This window comes from Nomascus leucogenys, chromosome 3, assembly GCF_006542625.1.
Source record: "Nomascus leucogenys isolate Asia chromosome 3, Asia_NLE_v1, whole genome shotgun sequence".
NCBI lineage: Eukaryota > Metazoa > Chordata > Mammalia > Primates > Hylobatidae > Nomascus > Nomascus leucogenys.
In genome coordinates, this window is record NC_044383.1 from 19,080,965 (window position 1) to 19,108,277 (window position 27,313).

The following is a 27,313-nucleotide window of genomic DNA, read 5'->3' on the forward strand; positions in this document are numbered from 1 at the left end:
TGCACAAGTATCTGCTGAGCACACAGGTATAGAGCTGGGCTGGATGTGGCAGATCCAGCCTCACAGGCAAGAAAAGACAGATAAATAATTGTAAGGGTGGTACAGAAACCTATCCCAGGCTATGGATCACATAGGCTACACTCCTTGGAATGTCAGATGAGGAAAAGATCTCCAGGGTCTCTTCCTGGGAGAAGTGTTCTTGGAGTTGATTTTTGGAGGCTGGCTGAGATTTGCCCATGAGGTGATGAGGAGAAAGTGGCAGACCTGATGAGGAGATGTGAAGTGTGCAGCCAGGAAAGGCAGTGCTTGGGTAGGGAGTGGTTTCACTCAAGAAAGGAAGAGTGAGGCCAGGCACAGTGGCTCACGCCTGTAATCCCAGCACTTTGGGAGGCCAAGGCAGGCAGATCACTTGAGATCAGGAGTTCAAGACCACCCTGGCCAACATGGTGAAACCCCGTCTCTACTAAAAATATAAAAATTAGCCAAGCATGGTTGTGGGTGCCTGTAATCCCAGCTACTCAGGAGGCTGAGGCAGAATTGTTTGAACCCTGGAGATAGAGGTTACGGTAAGCCGAGATTGCACCACTGCACTCCAGCCTGGGTGACAGAGCAAGACTCTGTCTCAAGAAAAAAAACAAAGGAACAGTGAAGTGGGAAAGGAAGAAACTGAGAACAGGCACCTACTCTATGGAGACTGGGAGATTTATGTACAATGTCATTTGCTCTCCCTAAGAATTCCTGTGAGGTAGCTAATCTTATTCCCATTTTACAGATGGAGAGACTGAGACCCATCATAGTTAGGTAACTTCTCCAGAGTTACTCTACTGGTAAGTGGAAGAGCTAGGATTGAAAACCATGTTTCCATGAGCCCTTCACTCATATATGTTCTTCTATACTGCAAGGGGACAGTGAGAGAAAAACCTGAAAGAGGCAGAAGAAGGAGAATATTAAATACTGGCTAAGGCTCTTGTCAGGGGGCCACTGATGGAGTGTAAGGAAGAGAGCAGCGCCACCTGCCTGGGGCGTCCTGCAGGAGAAGGGAGAGGACTCAACCAGCCCAGCAGAGGAACAGCCAGGCTGGAGATTATGCTGCATGCACAGACCTGACCTTCTTTAGGGGTCTCTGAGAATCAGTGGAAACCTTGGCCTGTTAAAATAGAAGCGACTTTCTACAATCTCATCTCGGCCCAGATGAAACCTGTTCTCTAGCTCCGCTAACAATTCAGGGTTGCACTGCAGCACTTTGGCTGGGCTGTGTGCCTGTACATTCTGTGCCTGTCAGAACTGCGCTAAGGATAAGAAGAGTTTGAGTTTCTATTTTTGTTAAACCTTCACCTTCTTTCTTTGCACGATGGAAAAGACAGAAGTATAGAAGCTTAGAGTAGAAGAGAACCTTTTAGAGGTCAACCCCCTGAGTTTCCTCATTGATAGAATGAAGTCAGATGGGCTGGGTATGGTGGCTTATGCCTGTAATCCCAGCACGTTGGGAGGCCAATGTGGGCAGATCACGAGAGCCCAGGAGTTTGAGACCAGCCTGGGCAATATGGCAAAACCCCATATGTACTCCTCCAAAAATACAAAAATTAGTCAGGCATGGTGGTGCATGCCTGTATTCTTAGCCACTCAGGAGGCTTAGATGGGAAGATCACCTGAGCCTGGGGGGATTGAGGCTGCAGTGAGCCAAGATCATGCCACTGCACTCCAGCCTGGGCAACAGAGTGAGACCCTGTCTTAAAAAAAAAAAAAAAAAAAAAAAAAAAGGACAGATACAGCAGTATGTCTGAGACTGCACAGGCTGTCATAAACAGCAAGCCAACTGCACACTTCAGTTCTTGACCCCAGGCCTCAGTGCCTTGCATTGTCCCGTGATACTGGATTCCTATGATATGATGTATTTTTCATATAATCTTCATTCTGTGTTAAAGTTTCAGCTCCAGTGGCAGAGTTTCCACACTCAGTGAAGTCAAAGTCACATGAATCCAGAGGAACAGCCAAAGATTGTCCCCACTGCAAATGAGTGTTGCTCAGAATTAGTGCTTCCACTTGGCAAGAAGCCACTTTTTCAATAGTTTTTTTATTTTTTCCAGTAGTATACTGTTAAATAGTATTACATTTTGTTAGCCTGTGTCTACAACCAAGTAATAAAATTTTCATGACTTGAAGAAAAATGCCATCATCAAGTGTGAAATTTTTTAGTTTGCTCCAGACCTTTAAGCTTAAGAGATTTGGAGCATCTTGAGAGACAGAGAGGGAGCGAGAGAGGTCTGTTTTCAATAACTTCTCTCCTCCTATCTTCTTGTTCAAAAGGGACATCTGATTCCTATTATCTAGCTGCAACTATCAATGAAGTCAACTTTAGCTCTATCACAGAAAGTTGTAAACAGCTTGGGACCTGGCAGAGAAAATGGACTGTGTGGCAAGGTCTCCCTTCACCCGTTGGCGATTGAAGAATGGTTCACCAATACCTTTAAGATTCCAGAAAACTCCAAAGCAATGCAGTTCTCAAGTCACAGATGTTTTATCTTTTAAGTACTTTTGGCTACATGCAGCTCATTTTCCACCACTTAAAACTGAGTACCCTTAGTTATTAGATAAACTATCTTCCTTGCAGGGACATTCAGTACTCTGTGCTTCAGAAATAAGTCCTGATTTTGTTGTAGAGGAAAGTAAAATCTATAGCAGGAAAGTCATTTTTGTTATCTATATTGAGAATGAGCTCCATCTTTTCCTTTTGCCTGAATTACAGGTAAAAGAAAATGATGAAAATAGAATTACCTAAGAAAAACGTATTCTGGTTCTACTCACTTGGAAGTTTTCTATGAATAGCAAATTTTGTCTACAGGTAAAACTGAGTACTGATCATGTGTAATTCATTATACACAAAGCACATGGTATTCCCAGGACCAAGTCTGTAATAATCTGGGGGGTGTCACTTGCTTTCATTCTAAAAGGGAGTTTTTCTCAGCTATGCCTTTGGAGGTTAAAGCATGAATTGACTGACCTAGAAAATGAGCGTGACTTTTTTCTTTGAAACTAATATTCACCTATTATAACATATGCACTTGTCAATCTATAATATACCAAACAAATACCATGTATATATTTTTAAAGGAGCTAATTTGAGGCTTTATGTCTGTCTAGAACAAGCAAGTAATGTTAGTGGTGCTTGATTTTTGTTTCGTTCACGTCACTACAACACATAGTGTTTTACTCCCAGCTTTCACTTCATCCAAGTATTTCATCCTTTTGAGCATGTCTTTACAGTTCATCAGACAGCTGAATGTAGAGGTGTAAAGATTTATACTGGAAAGATTTCGTGTAATAAAGGCTGATGGCATTTGTGAAACTGTCCCCAGAGAAGTGGTGTGTGCCCACAGCATCCTCCTGCCTCCTCTCCAAACACAAAATTCTTTTTTCCAAAGGAGTTGACTTCACTCTTTCTTTGCTTAGCAGCGGGCATTCAGTATGTGCAGGTTTTAAAAGTATCCCTTTTTCTGCAGCTGTTATCACCACCTTGTCTAGTGAACTTCAACAAAAACCCAAGGCAGGTACTGTCAACATCAACAGGACTTAGTATAAGGTGTCAGTCACCTTATATCAGTAGTTGTCCCATCAGTGTTCGTAAGATCATTCTGATCTGGTTGCCAGATGCCTGTAGTTTCTCTCTCCTTAGAGCATGGCTTTGGATAAATGCAAATTAGATGAATATAGTTGTTGCATCCCTGCTCCTGCTGAATGTGGGGAGGGCAGGGGCTACAAAGTGCTTCCCAGCACTGTCCTTCTAGGCGACCCATGTGCATGGTGGAAAGTAAATGGAAAATGTCATTTCTCTACTCACTCAACCGGCAGAGCTCTGGTAAGTGTTTTTAATGGTTAGTATTTGAAGAATAATAAGAGCTGGAGTGGAAATGGAAGAGGATGTCTTCAATTAATTTTTGTTCTGTGTGCCTGCTGAATGGTAGGACAGGTGGACAAAATCAAGGCATAGGGAAAAAATAGTTGAAAGGTATTTAGAGGGCTTTTCAAAGATATTTCATGAAGAAAACAAAAAGATGTGCTTTTTAAAGCATTTGGCTACTTATTTGTAATTAAATGCCATTTTTTATCTCTCCTGTTGAACTGCTAGTCTTCTGATGAGGCGTCTCTTTGTTAATTTTGTGTGTGTGTGTGGAAAGTAAAAATCGTTGTTGAAATCAAAAGTGAAGACATGAAAGTGTGCTGGGGAGACAACTATAGAGTAAATGGACCCCTTCATCATGACAGACTGAGTGAGAACAGCCATATCAATGAGAAGGTTCTTACCGAAGGCTCCTTTTTTCCTTTTGCCAAAATAAGGTTTCAACTACTTGCCTAATCTCACTGGCAAAATACTCTGAGCGATCACTACCATATATAATTCTTTATCTATCTACCTTGCCTGCTTTCTTCATCCCACCCCACCCCATCTCCATGCCAAAGATGGCATCAGAAGATGCCAAAGATAGCATCAAAAGAAAGAACTGAATTTCTCCAACTGCACTTTCAAGTTGGTTTTTCTGCAAGGAAAATGTGCTTAAATGAAAGTAAATAAATTGTACCTGCTTTTAGCACGTTAGCCATAAGTCCTTGCTGTTTCCTTTATTCTGTAGAAGTGGGCTTACCTTTGGTGATAAATATTTGAAATTGTATGCATTTATAACATAGACCAGAGAGTAATGTTTTTTACTGTAACTCTCGTAGAGAATTCCAGAAACAAGGCTTCTGACCCATTGGGTTATTGAGTTCAGTTCATAATTATTGGGTCACTGTTGTTACCCTGGACATCTGAATGGGTGGAAATGGTAATTTAGATTAAATAACTACATGTAAGGATCATGAGTTACATGTCAGGATCACCTGTAAAATTCTGTGGTGACCACAGAGATGATGATAGTGTTGGGTTAATGGTAAAGAAGAAACTGTCAGTGGGATTTGAAAGTGGGACAGCATGTCAGTAAGTTAAGTGCTTTCAAGGTTGAGATGGTTTCTTTCTGAGTGGATGTATGTTAACGTGTTGGAGAACAGCTCTGAGCCTTTTGAAGATATCTTAGCCATGACAGCAAATTATGGATTCATTAGGAAAAGAAAAATAACAGCGGGAAGAATAAAAAGGGTTCTTTTAATAAACAAGATGTTAACTTGAAATGCAACATGTTTAGAATTCTAGATGTTTCAAATTGAAATGTAAAATTCTAAGTATCTAGGATTAAAAGTCCAAAAATAATCGTTCAATTTTTAAAAAGTAATTTTATGATCTTCATAAGGGAGAGACCTCTAACCTCCCGCAGCTGAGCAAATACACTCTGAGAGACATTAGGGACTGTGGCAAAAAGCAGGCAATCCATGTGTGTCACTTAAGCCTTGAGCACAGTTCAGTAGGCAGCAAACCAGGAACTGTCCTGGCAGATAAGACAGACTGTGCAAGGTCATCGTCATCGGCATGGGAAGGGCATTAATTACTAAAGTGGAGACACAGTCACTGTCTCCAAGAGCATTTGGAATCACTTCACAGAGTTCTCAAGGAGGGGAAGGCTATCTGTCAGCTCCTGGCGGGACTGGTGCCTCATATACCGTGATGAATTACTTCACATATCTGAGTTCTGATGGGAAGGAGTCCAAGTGCGGTAGCTATAGAGAACACTGGGGAAGCCTAGTTCTATGTAGCTCACATATGAAAGGAATATTCATGAAGAGCAAAACAGAGGCATTATTTGAGATTAACTGCCTAAGAAACCTAGTCTAATCCCAAGTGTCTAGAAAATGCTGACTACTTGCCACGTGCCCAGTGAGGTGCTTGGAGCTTTATATGCATTCTCTCATTTAACCCTGTGACTTAGTTATGCTGGTACACCTTGCTCCATTCTGTACATGAAGAAGTTGAAGCTCAAGGAAGGTAAAAGAAAAAGAGAACGGAAAAGAAAAAAGAAAAATTCATGTAACATCAAACAACTAGTAGAGCCTAGGTTTGAACTGTTATTTGGCACCAAAGCCAGCCTTTTAAGTCCACTGTATTACACTGTATTACATAAAATACATAGATGTGTTTTATCCCATTATTTCAATATAGGCAGGCAAACAGAATTGGGCCACTGTAAGAAAATAAGCAAGCAAGAATGCAACTCAACCCACAAACGAGATGCCCATGGAAGTAAATTTTACCATAAACTTAGGAGGTCAGAATGAAGCAAAAACAAACAATGGTAAATTCAGTGAAAGTAAAAGCAGTTTCCTAATCTCCAAGTGTATTAGTCCATTTTCACACTGCTATAAAGAACTGCCCAAGACAGGGTAATTTATAAAGAAAAGAGGTTTAATTGACCCATAGTTGTGCATGGCTAGGAAGGCCTCAGGAATCTTAACAGTCATGGCAGGAGGCAAAGGGGAAGCAAAGACCTTCTTCACATGGTGGCAGGAAAGAGAGCATGTGAGTGCAGTAAAAACTACCATTTATAAAACCACCAGGTCTTGTGAGTACTCTCTCACTATCATGAGAACAGCATCGGGGAAACTGCCCCCATAATCCAATCACTTCTCTCCCTGGACACATGGATATTACAAATCAATATGAGATTTGGGTGGGGGCACAGAGCCAAACCATATCACCAAGATACATCAGGGCATTTCTCAACACTAAAGTTTGAAAATGCAAGTAGCAGAGGGATGGCTCTAAGACAAGCCAGAATATCAGCAAATTTGATGACCAGTTCACCTGACTTTGCAAACTGCCTGACTATTATAAAACCTAAAATATTTATTTCTGAATCAGGGAATTTGGGGGCAAGTGTATGCAAATTGGAGGTAATTTGGATCTGAAAACTTTTAAAAACCAAATGGGACTTGAAAAAATTCAAATTGTTGAATAACTTTTAAAATGTTTAGCTCAACAGTATTAATAGTGTAAATAAAAAAAGATAAATGCTTCCAAGAAAGCCTGCATAACTCACAGGATCCTCTAATCCAGTCAAGAAGGAAGGGAGAGACCAGGCATTGTGGCTCACGTCTGTAATCCCAGCACTTTGGGAGGCCGAGGCAGGCGAATCATGAGGTCAGGAGTTTGAGACCATCCTGGCCAATGGGGTGAAACCCCGTCTCTACTAAAAGTACAAAAATTAGCTGGGTGTGGTGGCACGTGCCCATAGTCCCAGCTACTTGGGAGGCTGAGGCACTAGAATCACTTGAACCTGGGAGGCAGAGGTTGCAGTGAAGCCAAGATCATGCCACTGCACTCCAGGCTGGGCGACAGAGTGAGACTCTGAAGGAAGGGAGAGAGAAACTGAACTGAAATAGGCTAGTTCTGCCAAGAGAACTGCCTTTTCTGCCCGCAAAGCTCTTTGTCTCTGGAAGGTGGTGTTAAAGACCCTTCCCTACATGTGCATGCGTTGTTCTTCAGCTCTTTTTCTACCAGTACATGCAGTACAAGAGCAAATAAAACCATTTAGAGCCATCCCCAGGTGCATCATTACAGCAAAGGCTGAAAGTATCCTTGCCCCACACTTGGCAAAAATAAGGATGAGTAACATATGAGTGACCCCAAAGCCCCAGTGTACACTTTGGCTGTTCACACAATGTCCTGGATGCTTGTTAATGAAAACAGGCCTTTGTCATAGCAACCCCAGTAACCGAAGACATCTGATGCTCCTGCCGCACACCCTCTCCCCACCCCAACCCAGTGAGCTATTGCAGTGTTCTTACAGAGCTAGCACAATAAAAATATTTTCAGTTAGCAGGCGTTCTTTCCTGCTACTTGATCTCAATATTTCTTTTTTAGTTTCATCCCATTTGTCCCATAGTTATGTTAATAGGAAATAAATGATCACATTTGCCCTGCAATACAGGCAAAATTTTAGTGCAGGGCTTAAATGCTTGGGCCGTGGACCTAGAGTGTCTGAGTTCAAATCCTGACTCTTCATCCCTTTCCTACCTGTGTGGCTTGGAGCACTGATACTTTTTCCTTATCAGTGAAATAGGAATAATAATGGGAGCTACCTCTTAGGGTTACTGAGAAGATTACGTGAGATTAAGCCTGGCAAGTGCTTGGCACAGGCCTTCCACATAATAAGTGGGCAGTAGACATTCGTTGCCATTGATATTCTTGGGTTGCTGCTTAAGAGGTTTCATTTTGACATTAAGTTTGGCAAATGTGAGATCCTGGCCACTTGAAACTGAAGGACTACCTGTGGTTAATAATTATCCCACAGAGATGGATACAGGTTCAGCTTTTTCGGGGGTAGCATCTCCTTGTAAAGGAGGAATACATTTTGATTGTGCCACTTCTCTATTTTGATTAGGAAATGGATCTAGAAATTGCACTTTATTATTATTATTTTTTTTCTTGAGGCAGAGTTTCACTCTTGTTGCCCAGGCTGGAGTGCAGTGGCACAATCTCGGCTCACTGCACCCTCCACCTCCCAAATTCAAGCGATTCTCCTACCTCAGCCTCCCAAGTGGCTGGGATTACAGGTGCCCACCACCACACCCAGTTAATTTTTTTTGTATTTTTAGTAGAGATGAGGTTTCACCATATTGGCCAGGCTGGTCTCGAACTCCTGACCTCAGGTGATCCACCTGCCTCGGCCTCCCAAAGTGCTGGGATTACAGGTGTGAGCCACTGTGCCCAGCCTGCACATTTCTTGAATAGTGTTATGTGAGTCTTTCCTTTTTCAACATACTCAGAGGTAGAATTTTCTCATATTGAGATATGCCTGTGATTGGTATAACTCTAGCAGGAAAGCACTTGTGCACACCAGGTCCTGGGGAGGAGTCCCAGAAGTGATGCACCTGGTGCACCTCCACCTGGGTGTGGTGTGATTTCTCCCACCCACTTCCACCCTAGCACCTCAAAGATAGCAGGGGCATTGGCTGAAAAAAGACTGATCACAGTCTTCCAGCGATGAGTCTAATCACTGCCTGACCTGAATTGGCCAGATATGTTTGTCTTCATTGTTTCAACTGTGAACAGCATAGTGAGACAACACCCTTGTCTGAAGGAGTTTCTTTGGCTCAGTGATGCCCACATTCAAGGTATTAAACATCAATAGAAACAGTACTGAGAAGGCAAGGTCTTATTCCTATTTAGAACTATAAGTTATTCTCTTTAGGAAATGGCTGCAACAGAGGCGAGGAAGTGTTCCAAAATGAGGCCTTGAGTTTTCTCTGCAGAGCTTTCCAGAATATGTTAAACAGAAGCAGGAGGCAGCTGATCCTAGTTCATAAGTTTCCTTCCTGCTCACATAACCACCTCTCACTCTCCACGTTCTTCAAGTATATACTATGAAATCCAGTTTCTTTCATCCTTCCCAAAGGCCGACCCACCAGCCTTACCTCAGTGACTCTCTGTATAGTTAGGCTCAAATCGTGTAATTAACATAAGTCAAGTGTCTGCGAACTAAGTATTTGTTTACAAATAATAAATTCTAGCTCATTCCCTCAACTAGGATTTGTGCCTTCTATGTACCTGTGGAAAGCATTGGGTATAGACAGTGGTTAAAAAATAAACTCTATGAGGGCAGAGAGCATGACTAAAGTTAATGAGGGAGACAGACATGATGCAAGGAAACCAATAAATATATAATTACACATTTTACTCATGAAGGAAAAAAGAATGACACTATGAGAGAAAACAATAAGGGGAACCAACTCTGGATTGAATCAGGGAGGGCCTCTCTGAGCAGGTGATATTTAAGCCAAGACTGAAGGAAGAGAATCATCTAAGTAAAATTGGGAGCTAGGGCATTTCAGGCAGAGGGAACAGCAAGCGAGGATAAGAACTCCGAGGCAGCTTTGCACGCTGTGTTCTGTGAGTGATGACAGGTGAGAGATGAGTTAGGAGGGGAAGGCAGGGATAGAATCCCGAGGCCCTGGTTGTTGCGATTTTATTCTGAATGGATGCTTATATTAGGTCTGTTCTCATGCTGCTAGTAAAGATATACCCAAGACTGGGTAATTTATAAAGGAAAGTGGCTTAATGGACTCCAGTTCCACATGGCTGGGGAGGTCTCACAATCATGGCAGAAGGCAGATGAGAAGCAAAGTCATGTCTTATGTGGTGGCAGGCAAGAGAGCTTGTGCGGGGAAACTCCCATTTATAAAACCATCAGTCTCGTGAGACTTATTCACGATCATGAGAATAGTATGGGGGAAACTGCCCCATGATTCAATTATCTCCACCTGGACCCACCCTTGACACGTGGGAATTATTACAATTCAGGGTGAAATTTGGATGGAGACACAGCCAAACTATATCAATGCTGGAGACAAAAGCAGAGTAGTGACCATCCAAATTATGTTCTCGAAAGGTCTCTCGGCTGGGCGCAGTGGCTCACACCTGTAATCCCAGCACTTTGGGAGGCCAAGGCGGGCGGATCACTTGGTCAGGAGATCGAGACCGTCCTGGCTAACACGGTGAAACCCTGTCTCTACTAAAAATACAAAAAAATTAGCCAGGCATGGTGGCAGGTGCCTGTAGTCCCCAGCTACTTGGGAGGCTGAGGCAGGAGAAAGGTGTGAACCCAGGAGGTGGAGCTTGCAGTGAGCCGAGATCACGCCACTGCACTCCAGCCTCGGCTGACACTCCATCTCAAAAAAAAAACAAAAAACTCTCTATCCATTGCCTACCAGGTGGATTTGAAGAAGGGAGGGGAGAAGGCAGAAAACTCACAGGGAGGCCATTGCAATAATCTGGATGAATGGAGGTGGTGACTGGGGCTGGGACTATGGCAGTAGAGAGGGAGAGATATGGGAAGCTTTGAGGTGTGCTCGAAGGTAAACCAGAAGTTCTCGTAGGGGACAAGGAGCAGGAAGGGCCAGAGAAAGGCGTCCCCATGCCTTTTCAAAACTGGATCATACAACTAGTTTGCATTTACCTTTCCTTCTAGGTTGTATTTTACCTTATTCGAAAAGGTGATAAATGTTTCTTTTTTTCACTAGCTGAGTTTTTAGTAAAGCTTAAGGGCCCAGGACAGTTTAGATTCTGAAGCCAGGGTCCAAAATCTTACAAGTCACTGTTTATTTTACAGCCTACCAGGACATCCTCGGAAAGTATTTATTCTAGACCAGGCTCCAGTATTCCTGGCTCACCAGGTCATACTATCTATGTAAGTATCTACTTCTGGAAGTGACATTTCTGGGACAGGTAAATTAGTGGATTGTAATAGCAGAATGGGTAATCCAAAACAAACACTAATTCAAAGTGATTTCTATTTTTGTTACGAGACCTGATTTTCATTTTTGTAGAACAGTGTCCTCAATCATGTTTACCTTTCGGTAATTATATTTATATGTGACTGTCAACAGGGTGATCAGACGACCTGTAAAATGTAGTAATATGTTGTGGGACTTAAAAAATTCTTGCACCTAAGACTCCGTCTCAAAAAAAAACTTCTTGCACCTAAATTGCATATAGATATTTGGGGATTAAATATATATTTTATAATGCTGATACTGAGTGTTCTTAAATTCTACCAAAAAGATATTTAAATATTTAGTTTATTAATTATGCAGTTCTTGTTTTTAGCCATCTAAGAGGATTATTGGCCCATCTATTTGAGCTTTTTCCTTCACTGTCATAAATTCAGGAAATTATCCTTAAGGTTTGCACGTTTATCTATTTCATGAATTCTACACAGATTTTTTCCTAAGCATTCAGTGACTTTTTTAAAAAAACATGATTAATATATGGTATAAAGGGCAACTTCTGAAGAGTATAACTGTGCTAGGCAAAATGTTTTGGTTTTTGTTTAAGGCCTTCACTTTTTAAACAACAGGAAATGCGCCAACAATAGTTTCCCAAAGCAGTGAGACTACAAGGTAATTGTTCTTTCTGGTTAACTTTGCCAGGCAAAAGTAGACAATGAGATCCTGGATTACAAGGATTTAGCAGCCATTCCCAAGGTCAAGGCAATTTATGACATTGAACGTCCAGATCTTATTACCTATGAGCCTTTCTACACTTCGGGCTATGATGACAAACAGGAGAGACAGAGCCTCGGAGAGGTAATACATTCCTACTGGTTGTGAGTTGTACAACAATCTACCTTCTCTTTTGTCACATTTGTAATAACTACCATTTGGAGTTCAGGTAAATCAGGTGGTCTTTTGTCTGCCTGGTATTTGCAGATTTCTAGACCAGGTGCTTTGAGGTATTCAGAAGCCCATCATGAGAAGTGGGAGAACAGACCAATGGCACATCAAACAACAGTGAAGAACGGCTAAGCATTAGCATGCTGGGATGGAAGCTGTTGGGAGGTGGGGAGGGGGTGGGGATTGTGTGAGCTGGGCAGAGCAAATAAGGGAGTGAGGGTCTCCTGGGGGTCTTAGTCTTGTAATAAGCTTTAAGTATATTCATGGGATCATGAGAAAGAACACAACCCCTAAATTTTGGTAGCTACAGTTTTCAGCAACTTAAGAAAGTTAGAATGTGCAAGAAAAAAATAAAGTAGAGAGCATGGGGCAACAGTCTAGCACAGGCGTGTGAGCCAGGATTCTGGAATCAAATTACCCGGTCTCAACCCAGGGATCACCACATGCTGATTGTTTGACTTTGACCATGTGACAGCCATTCTGCTCCTAGTTTCCTGGGCCAGGTACAGTGCTCATACCTGTAATCCCAACATTTTGAGAGGCTGAGGGCAGGAGGATTGCTTCAGGCCAGGAGTTGAAGACCACCCTCGACAACGTAGTGAGACCTCATCTATATATAAAAAAAATAAGAAAAATGGTCCTAGTTTTCTCATCTGTAAAACAGATAGGGTAATGATAGAATCTACCTCATAGGGTGTTAGTGAGGATTAAGCAAGCTAATCTACGTAAAGCAATTATCAGAGGCCAGACTTGGGGGAAATACTGAGCATGTGGCAATTTCTACCATTGCTGCTACCTGTCCTCTTGGGGCTCGTTAATACTTGGCCTGCAGACCCATCCGCTGCGGGACCAGAGCCTCTCAGCCCCTTGGGGTCCTCCCCTCCCCGGTCCCATCTCAGGGTTGAAGGTTCTCTGTGGTCGCTTGCTACTACCCAAGTCCGTTTCCCCTGGCCAATCGGCTCACTCTCATTTTTTTCTCTTTTATTTTTTAAATTAGAATCATCTGTAGACTGATTTGAGTCCACACAGATGTTAACAAATAGCTGACAAATCAGCTATTCAACAAAGGTTAAAGCAATATAAACAATCTAGCATCTCATAGTGCTTTGAGGTCTTGGAGAAGAAAAGGCATGAAAATGTGATACTGTTTAATTTGTTCTCAATTACAGATGTATAATATTATTTGATAATTATATTTATGTTTACTTGTCATTTTATATATATATTGTTCCTTTTATTTATTTACTTTCTAATCCGGGTTTTATTCCAGAGCATAGCTCTGCGTGGAAAAGGTCCCTGTGGCAGGAAGTGGTATCCATTTTCATGTAGTGCCACCTAGTGGTGACTTAACTGTAGCTGCACTTGCGGCCGCTCTCAAGCGCAGGTGCATTGGCCCGGGTTGTCAGTTGCCGTTGAACCCCACAGAGTTTCGTAGGGGATAAGAGGCGAGGGGAAGTTCCTTAACAAAGTGCATAGAGATTGGCCTTGGACCCTGTGGATGAGAATTTACTAATGTTTAACTCATACAAGCAAGGGGATGTGAGTTTTTTTAATGGTGTTAAGGATTTGGGGTTCGTGGTGTGCAGTGTATGTATCTGTGTGCAGTGTATGTGTCTGTGTGCGTTTCCCAGCAGCTCCATTCAGGGCAGTAAAACATTAAGCACTCAAGAGTTTGGGCTTTGAGGTGAAAATCTCTGCATTTAAAACCAGACTCTGTCAGACATGGTGACTCACATCTGTAATCCCAGCACTGTAGGAGGCCAAGGTGGGTGGATTGCTTGAGACCAAGAGTTTGAGACCAGCCTGGGCAACATACCAAAATTCCATCAATACAAAAAAAAATACAAAAATTAGCCAGGAATGATGGCACACTCCTGTAGTCCCAGCAACTTGGGAGGCTGAGATGGGAGGATCACTTGAGCCCAGGAGATTGAGGCTGCAGTGAGCCATGATCATGCCCTTGTACTCTGGCCTGGGTGACAGAGCGACACCCTGTCTCAAAAACAAAACAAAACAAACCAACAAAACAAAAACCACCACCACAAAAAAAAAAAAAAAACCAGACTGATGCTGACTAACCATATAACTGGGGAGATTATATACCTCAATCTCCTTATCTGCAAACTCAAGATAGAGAACAAGAACACCTACGTTAGAAGTTTTCTGTAAAGAGTAAGTGAGCTATTTACATTAGAACAGTACTGAGCACATAATAAGTGCTTAAGAAAAATGCTGGCTACTCTCATAATCAGCACTACTGTCATAACCTGGAATTATGTCCCACGGTTTTCTCTATGCATAGAGGGTGCCCCTGGGATCAGAAATCAGATATATTAGTGAACTCTTTCCCAATACTTGCATCTTGCAACTGAGAGAACTTTACAAGCTGTTCTATTATTTATTCCATTAGTTTTTAACACACTTCTTTTATAGACCTCATATACATATTGCCTTTTTTTTTTTTTTTTTTTTTTTTTTTGAGATGGAGTCTCGCTTTGTCACCCGGCTGGAGTGTAGTGGTACAGTCTTGGCTCACTGTAACCTCCGCCTCCCAGGTTCAAGCAGTTCTCCTGCCTCAGCCTCCCAAGTAGCTGGGACCACAGGCTTGCGCCACCACGCAGGGCTAATTTTTGTAGTTTTAGTAGAGGCGGGGTTTCTCCATGTTGGCCAGGCTGGTCGTGAACTCCTGACCTCAAGTGATCCACCTGCCTCGGCCTCACAAGGTGCTGGGATTACGGGTGTGAGCCACCGCACCTGGCCTTTATACATATTGCTATTTAAGAAACACTGCAAGAGTCAGCTTAGTTCTGTGTAGCCATTGGTGCCTCCAGGGCCTTGCTGTCAGTGCAGGTGCAGACCTGGGCCCTGACCTTGAGACTAGCCGTCACCCAGCAGAGACCCCCTAGAGACAGGCTGTAGCTGCAGAGGAGACTGTGGAGCTTGTGAAGGCTTGGAATACAGAAAGTCTGCCCACTTACTATAGAATATAGGGAAAAGGGCAAATTCTAAAACTGAGAAGTCCACCCCTGGCTGTGTTCTCCATAGCTCTGTTTGCATTTCATTTCTATTTGAAAGCTTTTTGCATTTTAATTGTGAACATTTTATTCATTTGGAAAATACTTGTTGAGCAACTACTATGTCCCAGGAGCTGCTGTCATCACTGGGAATATGTAGTTGTAAACAAACAGTCCTTGCCCTCATGGAGCTTGTGGCATCATGTGGGAGACAGACGGTAAAGAAACAGATATGTAATATAATTTTACAGAGTGGTAGGGCTCTGAGGAGAAATGAAGCAGAGTAAAGAGAAAGCATACCAGGGGCTGGGTTGCTCCTCTCGATAGAATGGTCACAGAGATGCTGTGTGACAGTGGGTTTGAGCAGAGACGTCAGCACAGATGGGGAATGAGCCCTGCAGGTGTCTGGGTGAAAAGCCCTGGCAGCAGAAGAGACAGCAAGTGCAAAGGCCCTGAGGTGACAGAAGGCTTGGCCTGTTGATGGCCCCAAGGAAGCCTGTGTGCCTAGGAGGATGGAAGCCAGAGGTGAATGGTAGTGAGATTGGGGTGAGGCAGCCAAGGCAGGATGCCCCATGCCTGGTCACCAAAGTCCTATTTTAGTTATCAAACTATTTTATGGTGATTGCTGTGGTTGTAATTTAGTCAACAGCCCTGTGAACAAGATTCTATGTTTCAGTACTGAAACTCATCAGAGTAAAATGAGCATAGTTTGAATATATGAGGGAAATGGTTCCAACTTGTCTAGCTTAATCACCTAAAGTATCACAATCATATCTATTCAAACCCTGGTTCTTAGGCAGAGATGTACACCAGAATCTCCCCGGAACTTTGTCAGAGTCTACCTGTCTGAGCCCCCTGGCAGATGCATTTGTACCTGATCAGAAGACAGGGAGATGGGGAGGGATGCTGGCAGGTACATGTTGGCTAATATTTCCAGCTGACTCTGATAAGCAACTGTAATCAAAACTGGCAAAGAGGCCAGGCACGGTGACTCACTCCTGTAATCCCAGAACTTTAGGAGGCTGAGGCGGGTGGATCACGAGGTCAGGAGATCGAGACCATTCTGACTAACATTATGAAACCCCGTCTCTACTAAAGATACAAACAATTAGCTGGGCATGGTGGTGGGTGCCTGTAGTCCCAGCTACTTGGAGGCTGAGGCAGGAGAATCGCTTGAACCTGGGAGGCGGAGGTTGCAGTAAGCCGAGATTGTGCCACTGCACTCCCGCCTGGGCGACAGAGCAAGATGCCATCTCAAAAAAACAAAGAAACAAACAAAAAAACCAGCAAAGAGTTAACAAACATTGTGACTTTAAATTCTCTTTTATTCTTCTAGTCTCCGAGGACTTTGTCTCCTACTCCATCAGCAGAAGTAAGTACCATTTCTTTTTACCATTTTAATGGGTGGAATTTGAGAATGCTTGGCCCTTCCCTAGACTGGGATTTTTGAAAAGGGACATAACATACAAAAGAACAGAAAAACTGCATGTGGGATTATGGTGGCTTTGGGGATTACCTCCGTGAAAGAGGAGACTCTAAGACACAGTAGTATATTTCTTTTAAATTGGAGACTGGGGAGTAAAAATGGTCTCACTTTAATCTGTGTCTGTGCCTCTAAGTGGAAGGAAAGTGTCTGCAGGGACATAAGCCACTTGTCCCAATGTGGGGCTCTTTGCCCTCATCTATAATTAATTTTTCTGAACCCTAATATACTGAAATGGCCAACAGCAGTAATGGCGTATTCTATAAGCAGAGCCATCTTGATGGGAGGTTACTCTGTTTTGTCTGACATCAATCATCTGATCCTAAAACCAAGCAACTTTCTGGATATTATGAAACTGGACTACTTTTAGGGAATCTCTGTAATTCAAAGTAGTAAAAGTACCATAATATTTTCATGGTTTATGACTGCTATGAATTATTAATTTCTACCTATAGTCTAATAATTTGCATTGAATTTATGAAGAATTAATTTCTATTGACCAACTGTGCAAGCTTCAAGCACATAATTTGGGGACTTTTTGTTTTGTTGTTGTTTTATTTAATTTATTGTTATAGACAACTAGTATCAAGCCAAAGTTTCCCCTTGCCATTTGCTCTCAAATTCCACAAAGCTATGGTTACTGAGGTTTTCTTTTAGTCATTATTAATGCATTCTTTCAAACTTTTTACTTTTATTGTGCTAGGAGACATTTCATAGGACAACAGATTCCTAAAATGTAAAATATTCTTTTTGCCCTTTTAACTCTTTAGACAGTTTTATATTGTGTTTGTGTGCATGTGGTTTTTTTGTACTTATTACCTAATATATCCTTTTCTAGATTTGGAGACAGGTGACATTTTAGTGGTGCTATGATATTCCATTGAATTCACATGTCATAATTTCCTTTTTTTTTTTTTTTTTTTTTTGAGACAGAGTCTCATTCTGTTGCCCAGGCTGTGGTGCAGTGGCACGATCTTGGCTCACTGCAACCTCTGCCTCCTGGGTTCACGCCATTCTCCTGCCTCAGCCTCCTGAGTAGCTGGGATTACAGGTGCACACCACCATGCTCAGCTAATTTATGTATGTTTAGTAGAGACAGGGTTTCGCCATGTTGGGCAGGCTGGTCGCAAACTCCTGACCTCAGGTGATCCACCCACCTTGGCCTCCCAAACTGCTGAGATTACAGGCATGAGCCACTATGCCTGGCCTGTATGTCATAATTTCTTAATTGTGCCCCAATTTGTTGAACATGTAACGCAAATTTTTGCCTTTATGAATAGTAATACTATAAAAGTATTTGAATAAATTATTCCTTCTTTTAAAGGGCATTTTAAGTTATTTTCTTGGAATATGTTTCCCAAGGTGAGAAGTAAAATACCGGCTTTATGGCAACCATCAACTTGTTATTCAGGAGGATTTATTTAAAATGCCACCAGATCAATGTTGTAGACAGTATAGGTTGGTTGGTGGTCAGAACAAAGGATGAGATTAGAGTCAGGAGGCTGGTTCCGAAGCAGGCTCTGCCCATACCAACCACACACCTACACACAGGGCTCTTACCTGCTTGGAACCATGTTTCTACATTAGTGGGGGAGGGAGGTGATAGTATGTGACCTACCTTTTCTTGTTGTTATGCAGATCTGGTAGGTATGTGAACATACTTATGAAACTGAAAAGTACAATGTCAGCATGGTCATTGGAATGATTATCTCTTGTCCCATAGCCCTATCTCTATTAAGGTTTATATGTTTTCATCTTAAAAAAATTTTTTTTTTAAGAAACAGTGTCTCACTCTGTTGTCCAGGCTGGAGTGCACTGGCACAATCATAGTTTACTGTAGCCTCGAACTCCTGAGTAGCTGGGACTGCAGGCATGTGCCATCATCCCTGGCTAATTTTTTACACTTTTTTGTAAAGACAAGGTCTTGTTATGTTGCCCAGGCTGTTCTCGAACTCCTGGCTTCAAGCCAACCTCCCACCTTGGCCCCCAAAGTGCTGGGATCACAGGTGTAAGCCACCACACCTGGCTCTTAAAATTTTGTAGTAAGCCCAAGTACTGCAGATTTTGGACAAAATATATTAGCCACAGAATGCTCATTTGCATATAAAATACCTGCAAAATTTGCACATAAAAATAAGTGCATATATTAATCAAATATATATAAACAAGTAGACATGATGGTTCCTTGGCAGTGTTTGTGAAGCGTGGTTCCTACTGAGGAATGGTGATAGTCTGAATGTGTTGAACTTTGTTTCCAGGGGTACCAGGATGTTCGGGATCGTATGATCCATCGGTCCACGAGCCAGGGCTCCATCAACTCCCCTGTGTACAGCCGCCACAGCTACACTCCAACCACGTCGCGCTCTCCCCAGCATTTCCACAGACCTGGTAAGGGTGACTGTTCTGGGATTCACTCTATATAACAAACTATTTCTGTGATTTTTTCCCCTACTATTGATAGCACATTCAAAGACCAACGACTAAACATTTCCATCCCTCTCCCGGAGCAAAATGAAAGCTGGTATCCAACTATGTTTTATGCTCTATCTTTTCTTGAAACATCAGTCATCCTAAGGCTATGTTCATTTTGATTTATTAAATAATTATCTTTTGACAGCTACTGGAAGCAAGGGTTTTTAAAAAAAAAAATATTTTAGGATTAACGAAAATCTCTTCACTTTGAGACTTAAAATGGAGATCTCCCAAAGAAAATATTTTGATGTGCTTTTTAGGCATATCAACACCATCTAAAATTCAGTATTAGCCATTTTTAACAGCTATATTATGTTTCTCTTATGTAGGCACATGGTGTTAGTAAGCATGCTTGGTTAAGCACTTTCTAGAAAGAGAACTCAGGGCTGTTCTTGATCACTTTTAAGATCCTTTCCAACCCTAAGATTTTCAGTCAGACTTGGAAAACATAAAATCATTTTCAACCCTAAGATTTTCAATCAGACTTGGAAAACATGCAATTATTAGGCATCACTACAGTAGAGAATGCCACAAAGTAGCAGATTTGAGTGGACCTTCATCTGCAGAGAATTTCGTCTCTGTGGCTACTAGTGGGTGTCTCCTGTGTGTAGCAGGAGAAGAATGGAGATCCCAGTACAGATCCAAGATTCCCTGAGAAATAGATTCACAAGGAAGATTCTGGCCTCTAATAAAACTTAATGGTGATGGTGTACATCTGTGAAGACTTCATGTTAAGCTTCTTGCTTCTGGACACGTAGATGAGAACAAACCCATATGCTACCTTTTTTAAAACGAATTGTACAAGAAATAAAACCAAAGGAATTAACAGGATGATAAAAAGCTACAATCTTCTAAGACCCTAGATTTAATGCTTGTAGAGAATTCAAACTATTTGATCCTTCGATAATGTATAATTTTCTCTACGCTGATAAATATTTATGCTATTTATTGAATTAAAAGAAAGTCCTCAGGAATTTTTTTTACCTTATTTCATGGGCTATCATATTCATTTTATTCATGCCCAGGACATGAGTCCCGATTTAAGCCTTTGTCCATTTGGGTAATAAGAAATCCTTTATGCTGGGCCAGGCGTGGTGGCTCATGCCTGTAATCCCGGCACTTTAGGAAGCTGAGGCAGGTGGATCACCTGAGGTCAAGAGTTCAAGATCAGCCTGACCAATATGGTGAAACCCTGTCTCTACTAAAAATACAAAAATTAGCCGGGCATGGTGGCATGCGCCTGTAGTCCTGGCTACTTGGGAGGCTGAGACAGGAGAATTGCTTGAACCTGGGAGGCGAAGGTTGCAGTGAGCCGAGATCGCTTCACTGCACTCCAACCTGGGTGACAGAGCAAGACTCCGTCTCAAAAAAAAAATCCTTTATGCTGCCACCCTGCTCATGTACATATGCTGAGGTCACTGAGACCCCAGCCATGGAGTTACCGGAGTGGCGTGGGGTTATAAGGGCATTGTTGCTCCAGAGACACCTGAACAGTGAGGGGAGTGGTCAGTCAACACTCCTTCCCCCAAAAGCTCATGTCCTTACTGAGAAAGTTTCCATCTGTTCCAATCATGGTTCTGATGCCAATAGACTTTAGAACCTTCTCCTTCTCTCCTTTCACAATATATTACATATATGACTGATGCCACTTGTTAGGTTTTAGAGTTATTATTTTGAGGTCTGCCCTTCTAAAGTGAAGCTGGAGGGATTCTGATAGCATACTCATGATCCATATAGAACACCCCAAAGTGTCCACTCCACAAGTTCTAGATGCCAGATGATGATTTAAAAACCTCCTCAGTCTGGGTTGAATTTGAATGGTCCATTCTTCCTGAGATAACTGAGTTTCCAGCCTCCAGTCCTCCTGCTGAAGTTCTCGGGATCATATAGGCCTCTTTGCCACACAGGGAACACAAACAGGTTTTCCTTCTTTGTAGACAAAATAAAATTAAACTTATAGTGGGATAAGTTTGCTTAAGAAAAAAAAAACCTGACCCTTACATATAAATACAATGATTGTCATTTTTTTAATAAGCATTTCAGAGGGTTCTGTTTTGTCAGGTGCTTTTTAAAAACAGCTGTTGTTGAGTCTAAATGACGTGCCTGCTACTGGCTGAACAGAGACCATGCGGGTGACCATTTCTTCTCACCAAAGCCATTTATTCTCAGAGAGTGACTCTGTACCCACCTGAACCTCTTTGGAAACTCTCCCCCACTTTGCCTCAGCCTTAGCAGGTGCATTCTTAACCCTTTCTCCTTCCTCCCTTTTCAGCCTCCTGATTAACGTTCTTTATTTTGTTTTCCCTTGGAACGATGGCACTTTCCCTGCTCCTGTGTTAATTTCTGTTCTTCTTTTCTGTTTCCACCGTGCCCTGCCCCTGACTCCTTGCTGCACAGAGCTTTTGTCTCCTGGTGTGCAGAGGTTGTCGTACCTGCGCACCAGCAGCCTCAGCCCCACCCACAGCGACTCCCGCCCCAACCCCCCTTTCCGACACCACTTCATTCCCCATATCAAAGGTAAGGAGGCAGGTTTCTCCAGGCAGCACCCTGCATAGTGGAGATTTATTAGCACCCTGGGAAGGCTAATAAGGTGTATCTCCAAGAGTTAGTGCCGAGCTTTTGAGCTCTCAGCATGCCTGCGTGTGTCATGACTATACCCAACAGTTGTCTTAGAATGGGCATAGCATCTCTCACTGGGAGAAATATGTCACTTCTAAGGGCTCTAGGTGAAGAAGCAGGAAGTATGTTTAAGACCATAAGATTATCCACTACTTTGAAAAAAGAAAATATGTATATATATTATTATTTTGTTTTTGGATGTACCGAAACAAAATATAATATATATAATTGGAATATTTTCCTGGGTTCAATATGCAACATGTCTCAGCAAAACACAATAGTGTTTAGTAACAGATATCCAAAAGTTGTCTTACCAGTGATAAACTATAACCGTATTAACATGTTTGGGCAGCATTAAAAGATCTATGGCAACATCAGTGTTTCTCTTTGAGCCGACTCTCAGAGCAGTTGTCTTTTGATTTGTCCTAACTCCCACATGATGCAGAAGAGAGGCTTTGCCTTCTGTGCTCTGTTCCTGCCTCACATTTCTGCCCCATCCTTTCTTTTTCATCATTGTCGGCAATGCTTCTGCAGCCGTCCTCAGTTGGGACTCTCCACACTGGGGGAGCCGAGAACCCTGAAGAGGCTACGAAGGGGTCATAATTTAAAATTAAGTAGGAGTTCCCAGAATGGTGCAAACTTGATTTGAACCAAATTAACCAACAATAATAGCTGAAGGAGGGAGGAGAAGGCAAGCACAGATGTTATCACAGGTCTTAAAACAGTCCTAAAGGACTCTTAACCATGTGCTGCGCCACGTGCCATATCCCTGATGCTTCCATTGAGGAGCTTGTTCTGGTTTACTGAATTTTCGTTGTCAGTCTACCCAAGCTTTTTCTTCGTGCTCACTTGGTTGTTGAGCGGCTGAATCCTAAAAGGTACATGTACTGTACTTATCAGTATGCAGTGATTTTATAAATTTGCTAATTTCAGCATTCTCTATGTTTTGAAAATAATATTGCTTATTGAGGCAATCATGCTTATCAAAGACACACATGCCTGGAGTTAAGGTACACGTGCCATTTGCCATTAGCAAATTTTTTGATAGGTGCAACACTCTCTAAAACTCTTGACAGATTATTTTACTTTATTTTATTTTTTATTTTTTATTTTTTTTGACACAGAGTCTTGCTCTGTCACCCAGGCTGGAGTACAATGGTGCAAACTTGGCTCACTGCAACCTCCACCTCCCAGGCTCAAGCGATTCTTATGCCTCAGCTTCCTGAGTAGCTGGGATTACAGATGTGCACCACCACACCCAGCTAATTTTTGTATTTCTGGTAGAGACGGTTTCACTATGTTGGCCAGGCTGGTCTCAAACTCCTGGCCTCAAGTGATCCACCCGCCTTGACCTCCTAACGTGCTGGGATTATAGGCATGAGCTATCATGCTCAGCCGACAGAGTATTTTAAATTATAAGTGCTAATTAGTATTTTGCGGGAAAATTTTTATTTATAAAATGTCAAGATTATACTTTAGAGAATGTTTATAAAATCATAAAGAAATTATGCTGCTTTTTTTTCTTAAAAAAAAAAATACCCTTCACTTGTGTATTTTAAAGAGACTTTAATATAGCAGCCATTAGCCAAATTAAGATTTTGGTTATTTCTGCTGAGGTGGGCAGATTGCTTGAGGCCAGGAGTTCAAGACCAGCTTGGACAACATGGCGAAACCCCGTCTCTACCAAAAATACAAAAAAAAATTAGCCGGGCCTGGTGGTGCTTGTGGTCCCAGGTACTCAGAGGCTGAAGCAGGAGGATTGCTTGAGCCCAGGAGGTGGAGGTTGCAGTGAGCCAAGATCGAGCCACTGCACTCCAGCCTAGGTGACAGGGCAAAACCCTGTCTCAAAAAAAAACAAACGAAATAAAAAAAGATTTTGGTTATTTCTGATATTTAAGAAAAAATACATTATTGATTCACTAAAATGTAAACTTCCTCACTTGGCTATTATATATTTCAACTTGTAGAGAGATACTTTTTGTAGAAAGAAAAGTGTCACAGGCCCTATAAAGTTACACAGTTTGTACAAATAACACAGCACAAAGTGTCCATAACTGGTCAATGACTAACACTACCTGGTGTCCATGAGTAGCCATGTGGAGAGTTGAAAAGCCCATGGGCATTGGAATCTGGGTTCAGATATGATCTCTGTCACTTACTAGCTGTGTCACCTTGGGTTGCTTATTTATCCTGTTGAGTGTCACTTGACTCCTCTATAAATCAGGAACAATGACATTCCTACATCACAAGGTGAAGTGTCTCGGTGTGGGGCACACCCACCTTGGTCAGCGTGGTGCTCTTAAATTGCTTTTTTTTTTGGTTTTTTTTTTTGGAGACAGAGTCTCACTGTGTTGCCCAGGCTGGTGTGCAGTGGTACGATATCAGCTCACTGCAGCCCCCACCTCCCGGCTTCAAGCGATTCTTCTGCCTCAGCCTCCCGAGTAGCTGGGATTACAGGCATGCGCCACCACGCCTGGCTAATTTTTGTATTTTTAGTAGACACGGGGTTTCACCGTGTTGACCAGGCTGGTCTCAAACTCTTGACCTCAAGTGATCTGGCCGCCTTAGCCTCCCAAAGTGCTGGGATTACAGGCGTGAGCCACCATGCCGGACCTTAAATCATTTTTGATGCCATCATTCTGTTTGCTTTTCACAGCATTCTTGGGAAATGCGCTCGGTGAGGAGACCAAGTACAGAGGCCCTGACTAAGTAACTGTCCAGGGGCTCGCCACTAGGACGTGGCAGTGCCTGGACTAGACCCAGGCCCCCTCCTCCCCAGGAATGCTCCTTCATATGAGGGCCATGCATTTCAGTATAAATACGCGTGAAGATAATTTTTAAAGCACACTTTTATTTTTCATCCCTTTTAGCCAGAAAATTGCATTCTTATTGACTCTTAGACCAAGAATGATCCTCAGTCATTTAGATCACAAAATTAAGAAATATTTACTTTTCCATAGAAATATTAAATGGTTATAAAAATTATAGCACCCTTGTGTTCCTATATGGTGCTTTATTAAAAATGTAGATATACCTTCTTTTCTGTTTTCAGTCTGCATTTGAAGTGTTTGGCACCATCAGATATTCTGGATTTAAATGATAAAAAGCATTAGGCCAAAAGGAATTAGTGACCCTGAACTTAAAAACATCTAATAGTCTCTCTCCCCTTTTCTTTTTACTAGATGTGTGCCTATAGTTTGTTCATATGAAATAGTCTTTATGCTTCAGATGCAAAGTGTAATGTACATAACAGTACATACTTAGTTTTTCAATCATATGAGCTTTTTGCCAAGCTTAAAGATAAATCATTGGCTGCTTTGGGCACACTGCCTATTGGGCAGTCCTGCTCCACAGGGAGCAGTGTAAAAAAAAAAAAAAGATATGTGGTGGAGATTTTGTACATTAAAGATATTGCTTTAAAAGCCTAGTGTATTTGGCTAAATGTCAATTCTCCAAGGAATTACGTCTTAGTTATTTTGAAAAACATGCATCCATTTACATGGAAGACCTCTCCAGCACTTAGAAATTTCAGAATGGGGGGAATCTATGGCCATTGATAACACATCCAAGATATCTTTGAGATAAGTCAATGTCTTCCAGGGTTTTTTGTGGCCCTTCATTGACTTTTATCTTGGAGCTTGTCTTGGAACTTGAGGGAGCTTTGTTTGTTTGTTTTGTTCTTAATGGATGTGAGCTGGGAGCTTGCCCTAAGGTAGGATGTCCATCTCAGAGGCAGGGGGCGCCCTTTGCCACTCTGGCAGCCAGAAGCCCAGCCTTCCATTGCCCAAGTCCACTTCCTGGTCCTTGTTTCTGCAGCATGTGACCCAGGCCAGGGGCTCACTAAGCTGAGTACGCCTGCATGGTTGTAAAGCTGAGATGCACGGCACAGACTGTTTCTCTCCTTCACTGGCTTCCCCATTCATTTTCCATAACATCCATTGTTGGTTGGGTGTATTTTTATTTCTGTCCTCCAAACTTCCTTGTAGCCTCATTCTATCTTAGTATATCTTTGGGCCATTTGGACAACCTTATGCCTAGAGATTTGGAAAAACCATTTTCACTTTGTTTCGGGCTTCGTTTGTGAAGTGTCTGCTAAGTTTCTCTTCCTTCCCCTTTGAAATACTGCTAGACATGACATTCTGTGTCCATGAAGTATAAATTGGATTTCTGAGCAGGAGGGCTACATATATTAAGTTTCTTTGAAAGGAATCTTTCCTCTTTTGCTATAAATATGAGTTGCCATGATGTAAATATATATTTGACACTTGCTGAAGGAAACCATAACTCTTATTGACACTTTAGACAAGAACCGGCAATCTTAAAACTGTCACAAAATTCTGGATGCCGCCACCTTATCTTAAGGTTCCCCTCAAGATGTTCATTTATATTTGGGGATGTAAGCACTCTGAGTCCAGAAAGCTAGGCAGTGCTCCAACAGGTCCCCACAGCAGAATTGCACACCCCCATTTCTATTCACTTGTCTTAGAATTAGTCACTCGGGCTCTCATGGTGCCAAAAAGAAGAATGAAAGTGGAGACAGGCATTTAAATTTGTTAAGTACGGTGGGAGTCCTGTAAGTGAATGCTCCCCTGAGGTCTAAAAAATTGGTTTACTAGGCTAACAGGAAAGGAGGTAAAAATGAAGGCCAAGAAATAGAAACATAAATAGAAATATAGTAGCTTGTCACTACAATAGATAAGAACACTAACAACTTAGGGTGGCCCAATCTGAGGACTTAAAGGAACAAAATAGCTATGAGCGTGATATATATATATACATTGTATTATGCGCGCGTGCGCGCACACACACACACACACACACACACACAGAGTAGTTTTGTTTTTTGTTTTGAAACAGAATCTCACTTTGTCGCCCCAGCTGGAGTGTAGTGGGGCGATTTCGGCTCACTGCAATCTCCACCTCCCGGATTCAAGCAATTCTCCTGCCATAGCCTCCTGAGTAGCTGGGATTACAGGTGCCTGCCACCAACGCCCGGCTAATTTCTGTATTTTTAGAAGAGACAGGGTTTCACCAAGTTGGCCAGGCTGATCTCAAACTCCTGACCTCAAGTAATTCACCCGCCTCAGCCTCCCAAAGTGCTGGGATTTCAGGCATAAGCCATCATGCCCGGCCTATTATTTTTAAACAGTATCTTATTCTGGGTTGATAGATGATAACAACGATGATGATGATAATAATGATATCTTCCAAATGTGATATTTCATCTGGTGTGTCACACATTACTTTGTCTAAGTAAGGAACTATGCACAGATGACCTCTTAGGGCCCCCATCAGTTATTTCCTGCCAGGGTTGGGTTCAAAGTTATATCATTTAAATAGGGTATTGGCCAGGTGCAGTGGCTCATGCCTGTAATCCCAGCATTTTGGGAGGCCAAGGCGGGCAGATCACTTGAGGTCAGGAGTTTGAGATCAGCCTGGCCAACATGATGAAACCCCGTCTCTATTAAAAATACAAAAATTAGCTGGATGTGGTGGCACACATCTGTAATCCCAGCTACTTGGGAGGCTGAGGCAGGAGAATCCCTTGAACCTGGGAGGTGAAGGTTGCAATGAGCCGAGATTGCACCACTGCACTATAGCTTGGGCAACAGAGCAAGACTCTGTCTCA

The 27,313-nt window shown here is 42.3% G+C and overlaps 1 protein-coding gene across 14 annotated transcripts in view; it reads left to right on the forward strand.

The window, feature by feature from the left end:
- ABLIM1 (actin binding LIM protein 1) overlaps nucleotides 1-27,313 on the forward strand; it is a 334,526-nt gene that overhangs the window by 285,893 nt on the left and 21,320 nt on the right. For 10 of the 14 annotated variants that reach the window (XM_030806700.1, XM_030806691.1, XM_030806685.1 and 7 more), the window contains 4 exons: nucleotides 11,034-11,111; nucleotides 11,854-12,009; nucleotides 16,447-16,482; nucleotides 18,852-18,981. In XM_030806700.1, coding sequence (XP_030662560.1) covers nucleotides 11,034-11,111; nucleotides 11,854-12,009; nucleotides 16,447-16,482; nucleotides 18,852-18,981 — 400 coding nt within the window. Of the gene's footprint in view, nucleotides 1-11,033; nucleotides 11,112-11,853; nucleotides 12,010-16,446; nucleotides 16,483-18,851; nucleotides 18,982-21,462; nucleotides 21,583-27,313 lie in introns of all 14 variants that reach the window. The other 4 variants (XM_030806674.1, XM_030806671.1, XM_030806683.1 and 1 more) reach the window with 1 other exon arrangement.